The sequence below is a fragment of the Canis lupus genome, chromosome 1 (genome assembly GCF_003254725.2).
Source record: "Canis lupus dingo isolate Sandy chromosome 1, ASM325472v2, whole genome shotgun sequence".
Classification (NCBI taxonomy): Eukaryota; Metazoa; Chordata; class Mammalia; order Carnivora; family Canidae; genus Canis; species Canis lupus.
Window position 1 is genome coordinate 72,224,303 of NC_064243.1, and position 9,488 is coordinate 72,233,790.

The window sequence follows — 9,488 nt, forward strand, 5'->3', positions numbered from 1 at the left end:
TCCAACATTTGTTGTTTCCTGGAAGGAGAGGTTTCAAATGGGAAATAAGGCATCAGCTCATGAATGACCAACAGCAGGTTGGTGTGCCTTTAAATCTTACCACAGGATGAGCTCCCAAATGGAAAACCACATAAAAAGGTAATTATAAAGTCAGGGAAGATAAAGTTTCAGTAAAACTGAAACTCTTAGAAGATATTAAGATCTTTCCCAATTCCATTTTAACTTTTTCTCCTCTCAAATAATACTCTGTGCTCTTAAAAAAAATGTATTTCTCTTGTATCCTTTCTCACAGTCCAGCTTAGATAGTGTTACTACTCCTAGAAGAAAGATACTCAGGTTCTAAGGTAAACTACTCCTTGTAATTTTACAAAATGGAATAAATGCCTTAAGAAGATCTATACAGTTTCCCCAGAGACAGCTCAGGAGTAAGAAAGGTCAATTAGACCAGTGGCTCTGAAGAATTTTTGACTGTGAACATTAATAACAAATGCATTTTACATCTAATTCAGAGCATATGTGTGCCAGTGTGCATGTACACACTCACACAGGCCCCACTGAAATAAATTGCCTTAATCTCGATGTGTTTTAAGATACTTTTACCTTTTCACTTTTCTATTCAATTCAATTCTGTTCTGTTCTTTTTTTTTTTTTTTAAGATTTTATTGATTTATTTGAGAGAGAGACAGAAATAGAGAGAGGAGAGAGCACAAGCAGAGGGAGTGGTAGACGGAGAGGGACAAGCGGGCTTCCCCTTGAGCAGGAAGCCTGATGGGGGGCTGCATCCCAGGGCCCTGGGATCATGATCTGAACTGAAGGCAGACGCTTAACTGATTGGGCCACCCAGGCTCCCCTATTCTGATCTGTTCCATTCTGTTGTGTTCCATTCCATTTGTTTAGATTGCATCTCATTTCAAAAAAAAAAAAAAAGCATGTTAGTAATCTCTCATTAAATGGGCTTATCACCCATTAATGGATTTCCATGCACACTTGAAAAAGTACTGTGCTGGGCAGTTTCTTAGACATTTCTTTATATCAGGAAATTAATCTACAGATATAGAATGGAGATAATGGGACAAAAATAATGTAAAGGGGAGTGTATGCGTTATTTACAGGACAGGTTAACATTGCTAGAATAGCCTGTGAAAGGCCACCCATTACTGCACCCTGTTTGCTGACAAACAGGTGGGACTCATGCAGTAGGATCTAAACAGCAAATTATTCTCATCTCCTCCTCATTCTGCAATAGTTGTTCAGTGGAGCAGTCCCCTTAGAAAATAAAAAAGTCAGTGTTCACTTATCATGGAAATGGTAGACTATTGAGCCCAATGTATTAATCAATATTTCAATACTGATTCAACGATGAGACCCTTCTCAACAGCAAAGGAAGGGACATATTCCCCAACATATAGCAAGTCTCCAGAATCCTCCAGTTGTTTATTAATGTGAAATTCTAGACTTAATATGCATCTGCCCCTAGCATAAAAGGAGTTGTTTTGTCTCTAGGAGGTTTTGGCTTTTCTTGCTTGCTTTTCACATAAAATCCCTTACAAGTTCCATACATTGGAGACTAGAGATTAGTTGATTCTGGCCCCAGGAAGTTTAGTCTACATGTAACAGCAGGAAAGCAGTGTGAATGTCAGGTAGTTTCCTCAGGCAACACTTGAGAGTCCAGGGAAGGACTTTCTTCTTGATGTAGAAACAATAATCATTTTGACTGAAGTGCTGGATATTCTTGGGAGTGTCCAGTTCTGACTAATAAGACAGAAAGACAATGAAACCCAAGTTGGATTCTAGAATATCCGCCTATAAATACAAAAAGGAATTTTGACTTTGGTCAAATGGGAATGGGCGTCCTCCTGGCTGTGGTGGAGGTTTGCAGTGATCCCCTAGAAAGATTAAAGGGAAATTAGGGAAAGTAATCTGTGCCCCCTTCCCTCAGCAATTCTCTGTGAAGAGAGAGGGGCAGAGGTGAAGACAGGAGAGGCTGGCCTGTGGGTGTTGGCATGAAGCTGTCGCTTTCTTTATTTCTTTAATTAAGTACTTTTAACTCTTTCTAAAGAAAGAAAGGCTCAAAGAAGAAGACAATAAATAGTTTGTAATGTTTCCACTTGATTGAAACTGGTTTCTATTCTTGTTAACAAAATTTAAAAAGTAACGTATCTCAAAAGTTAAACATAGAATGACCATATGACCCAGCAATTCTGGTCCTATGTATATACTTCAAATAACTGAAAACAGATATTCATAAAAAAATTGCACACACATGTTCATAGCAGCATTATTTACAATAACCCAAAGTGGAAAAACTCAAATGTCCATCAAGTGATGAGTGGATGGATAAAAGCTGGTACATTCAGAAAAGGGAGTATTATTCACCCATAAGAAGGAATGAAGAACTGATCTATACCACTGCATGGATAATTTCTAAAACATTTATGTTAAGTGGAAAGAGCCAGTTGCAAGGATAAGGTCAGTGTGTAGAGACATAAGGCAGATCAGTGGTTGCTAGGGGCTGATGTGAATTTTACTTCAATTTTATTTTATTTTATTTATTTATTTTTGAATTCTACTTCAATTTTAAAATGTAATCTAAGATTAGGGCATGTAAAGCATACAGAATTATGCAAAATTAAAAATGAAAGCCTCCCCCATTCCCTAACCCCAGTCAAGTTGCTCTTTCCAGGGATGACCACTGCCAAGTGTTGCTTTTATTCTTTGAGCTGGGGTGGCAGGAAGGATTACGCTTACCCACCTCCATACCTGCCCCTTTTAGAACACCAGGCAGAGCATGTTAGTCTCACTGATTTTCTTTGTCATGATTTGGAGATTGACACAAAGCTGCAGCGGAGATTCCAAATGTGTGTGCTTGTGACCTTTGCAGGTGTATCTGTAGGACACATGTCTTGCTGAAGTTGCTGGGTCAAAGGGTATGTGCATCTCACATGCTGATGTCACCAAGTATTCTTCAGAAAAGTTGCATCAGTTTATATGTTACGGCATCATATGAAAGAGTGCCCATTTCCCTGTGTCCCTGCCTGTGCGAGATATGGTGAATCTTTTAAAATTTGTGTTCATCTGATGGTAAAAAGGTGAACCTTGTGGCTTGATTTGCACATATTTAATGATGGCTTATGTCTTACAAGTTTCCTTGTACTTACCGAGCATCAACTTTTGTCTTAGTAAATTGCCTATTTCTGTCCTTAGCAAATATTTAATTAGTATTATCTGTTTCTTGTTGCTTTATACGCACTTAGTAAATGAAGGAAACTTATCTTTTGTCTGTTACTCATGTTAGAAATATGGGTAGACTTTCAGCTTTTGATTCTACAGAGGTATTTGCAATTTTATATTTATTTTTCTTTGTAACTAATGGTTGTGTTCTAGATTATGAATTAATGTACTCATGTTTCCTGTACTGTACTGCCCAGTAGAGTAGCTACTAGCCACATGTAATTACCAGTAAATAACATGTAAAATTCTGTTTTCATCTACACTTCGTCTCGTTACCAGACCTCACACATGGTTACTTTGGGCCAGTGGTTATAAAAAGTGTTTTCATCACTACAGAGAACTTCATTGGACAGCCTTATTCTAAATTATTTGTGATTTTCTCCTTTCAAGTCTCTCTCCATGTTGAAATAATCTGGGTGTAAAGAATGAGGTAGGGATCCTTCCCCCCTCTTCTCTAAGCAGCTTGCACAGTGCTGTTCTTTGGCTAATAATCCTGTCTCATGCTGATTGAAAGGTCCTGTTCAGCATAAATGAAATTCTCATCTTTCTTAATGCCCAAGACTAGACTCTATTCTGATCTACTGGTGGGTGTTTGCATTTCTTCTTTGCATATGTAAATATTGTTAATTCACTGCGTGCTCTTAGATTTGGTAGAGATACTCTTTCCTTGTTCTTCATTTTCCCAAATGTTCCGGTTTTCTTTGCCAGATAATTTTAATACCATTTCTCTCAAGTTTCTTCTCCCAAAAGTCTGTTGATATTTTCTTAGAATTTTATAGTCTTAGCTCTTATGTGTAGGTTCCACTTTGAGTGTATTTGTCATGTGGTATAAGGTAAGTTTTTGGTCTATTTTAAAAATTGGGTTATTCATCTTTTTATCATAAAATTTTAAATTCATTTATTTTTTAATTGTAAGAGTCACAGACAATTCTGCATAAGAGATACTGGCACAGGGTATTAAATAAGATCTAGAAAATGAGGAAGTGCTGTCTACTAAGTTCCAACACAGAAAAGGTTAGGCTATTTGTTACTAATTGTTAAAATGATTTAAAATGAGTCAGAAAATATGCACGCATATTTAGTTTCATAGACATTTCCATAGGCACATATAATTCCATGTAGATCTATATTCATAGCACCATCCCCACCATCCCTGTTGAAAGTACCATTGGTTCCTGAACCCTGAACTCTGTGTTTTGAAATCTTACTCATTTATATATGCTAGTCTTCCCCTTCAGTTGGTGAGTTCCTTGGGGCAGAGACTGTCTTTCTGATTTTGGCATCCTCAGGGCCTGGCCTGATGCCAGGCAGAAATAAGATACTGAAAAATTATTTATTGAGCTGAGTTTACACAAGATTTCTGTTCAGTGCTACTCATATTATTACCTAGGAGAGTAATTGGCAGGTTTTGTATTCCATCTAATATTCAGGGTTCGGAATCACCTATAGTGCCTGCTTTTATTGCAATTCAATTCTTTTTTGTTGGGTGACTATCTCTTGCTTGTCTAATCCCATCCTAAATGCTGCCAATGTCTCCTTTCCTTAGAAGACTGTTAATTTCTTTTGCTTTGCCAATCTCTTAAGATACGTGGTTAACAAGTATCTAATCTAGGTGAGCATCTTGCCTCTTCTCTTTCTGCCTTCTAGGATGGCAGTGCTCCCTATGGGGCCCGGTATGTGGGCTCTATGGTGGCTGATGTACACCGTACCCTGGTCTATGGAGGAGTCTTCCTGTATCCAGCGAACCAGAAAAGTCCGAAGGGCAAGGTAATTCTTTTTTGTCCATAGGCTGTATCCGTCAGTAAGCCAGTTGGAGTACCCTTTCTCTTCATGCCTGCTTTTTGGCTACTGCTCTGACCTCTTCACAGCAGTTTGTGAGTGGGTAGGTGGAAGAAAAATGAGCTATATTTCCTATTAATAAATTTTGAGGCTGTAGTAGAGGCTGAAGTTGTTATTGGCAATTTTCACTACCCTTCACATTCCTTGGCCTCATGCCCATCATTCACCATGTGTCAGCTGTGGTCATTTACCACCTTCTACATGCTGTGCCTGTAGCTTCAGCACCACCTGATTCTGGGTTATAGACCATTTGAGAATCTAACAGAAGGTATGGATCCACTTCCCAGGGGAAAGAAATGCACATAAACAGATATATTACATATGTTTTTAGGGGGTTCACAGATGACTTGAAGTTTACCCATGAATCCTCTGGAGAGTTCCCAAACTCCAGAATAAGAACTTTTGGTCAGAACTTATTCAATACTTCTGGGAAGGTAGTTCCTGGAAAGTCTTATTGCAACTTTATGACCCAAACCCCAAAATACTTATATTATCAGATGGGAATCTTATGACCCAAATGCATTTATCTTGAATAGACCCTCCCATGGAAACATGTCTGATTTTTTCACCAATCACAGAGATCATTAAGTAAAAAAATCAAAACAAAGATCTAATACACTCTCACATATACCAACAACTGGCCACATGTATATTTGTCTCCCAGGATGTGCAATTTGAATTACTGGAATGACAGTTTCAAAGCCATGATAAGAAATCTAAGAGCACATGAGACCAGAGGGAAGATTTTTAATATGCAGATTGGTGTATCAGGAGTTTCTCTTCATGTGAATATTTAGCTCAGGTATATCATAACCTTTATTTTTTTTTAAATTTTTAAAAAATTTTTATTTATTTATGATAGTCACAGAGAGAGAGAGAGAGAGAGAGAGAGGCAGAGACACAAGCAGAGGGAGAAGCAGGCTCCATGCACCGGGAGCCCGACGTGAGATTCGATCCCGGGTCTCCAGGATCACGCCCTGGGCCAAAGGCAGGCACTAAACCGCTGCGCCACCCAGGGTTCCCTATCATAACCTTTAGAAGTAAGAGTTACAGACAATTCTGCATAAAAGATACTGGCACAGGGTATTAAATAAGATTTAGAAAATGAGGGAGTGCTGTCTACTAAGTTCCAACACAGAAAAGGTTAGGCTATTTGTTACTAATTGTTAAAATGATTTAAGATGAGTCAGAAAATATGCACATATAGTTACATGGACATTTCCATAAGCACATATAATTCCATGTAGATCTATATTCATAGCACCATCCCCGCCATCCCTGTTGAAAGTACATTGGTTCCTGAACTCTGTGTTTTAGCTTTCCTGGTATCTGTGTGGGCATTGCTGTGTTTTTTTGTTTTAATATTTTATTTATTTATTCATGAGAGACAGAGAGAGAGAGAGACAGAGAGAGAGACAGAGAGGCAGAGACACAGGCAAAGGGAGAAGGAGGCTCCCTACAGGAGCTCGATGTGGGACTCAGTCCTGGGACTCCAGGATCATGCCCTGAGCCAAAGGCAGATGCTCAACCGCTGAGCCACCCAGGCATCCTTGCTGTGTGTTTTTGGGGTGGGGTGATTGTGTATGCCTTTTCTCCTGTGTGTGCTTGTCTCTGTTTATCTGTTTAGATTTAGTTGCAGAAAAAAGTAGATCACGTGGGCTGCAGGCCAAAGTAACATGAAGACCTGCATGTTGTGTTTTAAGATGAATTTACTACAAGAACAACTTTAGGTGAAGGGTAACCTTGGCTCAAAGACAAATTTTATGTGAAGATGCTGTACTTTTTTTCTTAAGTATCTGAATCAAAATGGTACAAACAAAGGCTACTTGGTGACAATCGGAGGCTTTATTGTCAAACATCCCAAATCCCCTATCCTCAAGTGCCCAGAGCAAGGAAAAGGAGAGGAAAGAGTGGAGTGCTACAAGCTGTTAGGTAGCTGTGCAGGACCAATTGGCCTCCAGTGTCCCTCCTGTGGATGATCAGGGACAAAACTCGCAGATCCAATTGTGTCCACAGCCAGTGGGGCTTCTTTGCACTTGCCAGGATACCCATTACTCCAAGAGCTGGAGGTCTAGAGTAAGGGTAGTGTACACTGTTTTACCAAAATGGCAGTAAATGGCCCCCTGGAGTCTTGACTTACTTTCTCCTGAATACCTGGCTCTCCAACCTAGACCAGAGACATTTTGCTTCCCACCATGAAATAACAATAATTCAAAAATCAGCAAGATTTGACTGCTTCTCAAAGTAGTTTCCAATGATCTTCAGAATGGATTTGAAGCAAAGAAAAAAAGGCTGCAGAGAGCTGGCTTCACCATTTTGTAAGCCGATTACAGAAAGGAGCTTGTTTTCTTTTCAATACAGGTTTTGGGGGATCCCTGGGTAGCGCAGCGGTTTGGCGCCTGCCTTTGGCCCAGGGCGCGATCCTGGAGATCTGGGATCGAATCCCACGTTGGGCTCCGGGTGCATGGAGCCTGCTTCTCCCTCTGCCTATGTCTCTGCCTCTCTCTGCCTCTGTGTGTGTGTGTGTGACTATCATAAATAAATAAAAATAAAAAAAAAAAACAGGTTTTGCACAGCTTTTGCAGCTTTTGGGGCAGGAAGGAGAAGATAATATGATATTGAGTTAGAACGTGCAGCTAGACTGTCACTCTGAATCTGATGTGATGTATGTGGGTGTCTGGTGGTGGGGTGGGGGTGGTGAGGAGGGAATGACAACACAGAGAAAGAGACCTAAAAAAGCCTTTGGGTCCAGCCCATTTCAATTCAATTCCCCAAGGACTCACTGGGTACAGGGCAGGCACCTGCTAGTTCCTATGGTACCTCTTAGAAAAGGTAGTCTTTCCTCAGGATAGGCTTGGCCCTGTGTCCACGGGCCCAATGTAGCAAGCAGGGCACAGGCTGACTTGACCCTCCACACCCCGCCCATTTCTGCCTTCCACTGGGAGGCCATGGGCGAGGGACACAGGAGCCTTGTCTCCTGCATCAGACAGTACTGGGAGGGGAGGTGCCATAGTGATCCGCCAAGACAGACTCTGTCCCTGCCCTCAAGGGTGAGCATGTAAGGAGGAAGGCAGATATGAAACCAACCTCAGTGTGACAAACGCATGCAGAAGGACGTGCAGGATGCCGTGGGAGTGCAAGCAGTGGTCGTTAACTCAGTCTCAGTGGCCACGAGAAAAGGCCATTTCAACCCCAACAAACTACCTAGTCATGCTGACACTTGAGGTATGGGATTCCTCCACACGATCTTGGATGGGAAGTTATCCTAAGAGGCTACCCCGTACTCTCCAGGTGACCTTTCACCCCATCCAAGCTGGACTTCCTCCTAGCCCTAAGGCCTCACATACAGAGGCTCCTGACCAGGCCTCAGAGTCAGTTTGCCTCACTGCTGAGCCAACAGCAAACAAGTATCTGGATCCCATATTCTCAGGGGGAGGAGGCAGGTCTCTTGTAAACACAGAGGTCACAAGACAGTAGATACTAACCAGTGGTGCCCCAAAGACATGGCGATGAACATCATCTGATGCGCCTGGGCTTCTGGGGGGTCCTGACTTCTGGAAGCTCACTCTGCTGGGGTGTCCGTTGCATTTGGGCTAACAAACCAGAAGTTCAGTAGCTGCAATTCCCTGTTGAGCTTTAAAAGGGGCATGGCTTGGGATATCTGGCAACTTGCAGAGCTTGTCCACCTGACTCTTGTTTCTCCCACAGCTCCGGCTCCTGTATGAGTGCAATCCCGTGGCCTATATCATAGAGCAGGCTGGAGGCCTGGCGACCACAGGCACTCAGCCCGTGCTGGATGTGAAGCCAGAGACCATTCACCAACGAGTCCCCCTCATTCTGGGGTCCCCGGATGATGTGCAGGAGTACCTCACCTGTGTACAGAAAAGCCAGGCAGGCAGGTAGTGGGTTTGACCCTGAAAACTGCCTTGTCTTTGTCTTGTCCTTTTTATTAAGGGCCTTGAGTGAATAATAATTATAAACAGTGGTGATGGGTAACAAAAGGCAAAGCTCTTAAATCACACCGAGAAGATCACAGCAAAGTGCTCCTCGCAGCTCTTGAAGCCAGAGGCAATTCTGTGCTGGGTGTGAAGGGCTCAAAATAAAAACCCACATGTGGAAAGAACAACTTTGACCTGTCTTCTCTCGTGAACAGCAGCTAATAGGGTTATAGTACCAAGTGTGTCGGCCAGGGAATCGGCCACCACAGACTTGTGGGCAAAAGTTTAGAGATCACTTAAGAATTTGTTTCGGTTCTTTTAAAATTTGAACCTCGTGGTTCCAAGACAGTGGAGTAGTAGGGGCACCTTGAACTTGCTTTGTTCTTCCAGTACAACCAGACCAACCTTCACCTGTTTGAAAAATCAGGAGCAAGATGGGAAGAGTACAGAAACAATCTGCATATTTGGAGCAAGTGATTC

At 41.7% G+C, this 9,488-nt stretch overlaps 1 protein-coding gene across 1 annotated transcript in view; it reads left to right on the forward strand.

Annotated features, from left to right (window-relative positions):
- The window catches only part of FBP2 (fructose-bisphosphatase 2), a 32,740-nt gene extending 23,544 nt beyond the window's left edge, over positions 1–9,196 (forward strand). Inside the window, exons 6-7 of the mRNA XM_025423145.3 lie at positions 4,879–4,998; positions 8,779–9,196. Coding sequence (XP_025278930.1) covers positions 4,879–4,998; positions 8,779–8,973 — 315 coding nt within the window. The 3' untranslated portion in view covers positions 8,974–9,196. The remainder of the gene's footprint in view (positions 1–4,878; positions 4,999–8,778) is intronic.
- The last annotated feature ends 292 nt before the right edge of the window (positions 9,197–9,488 follow it).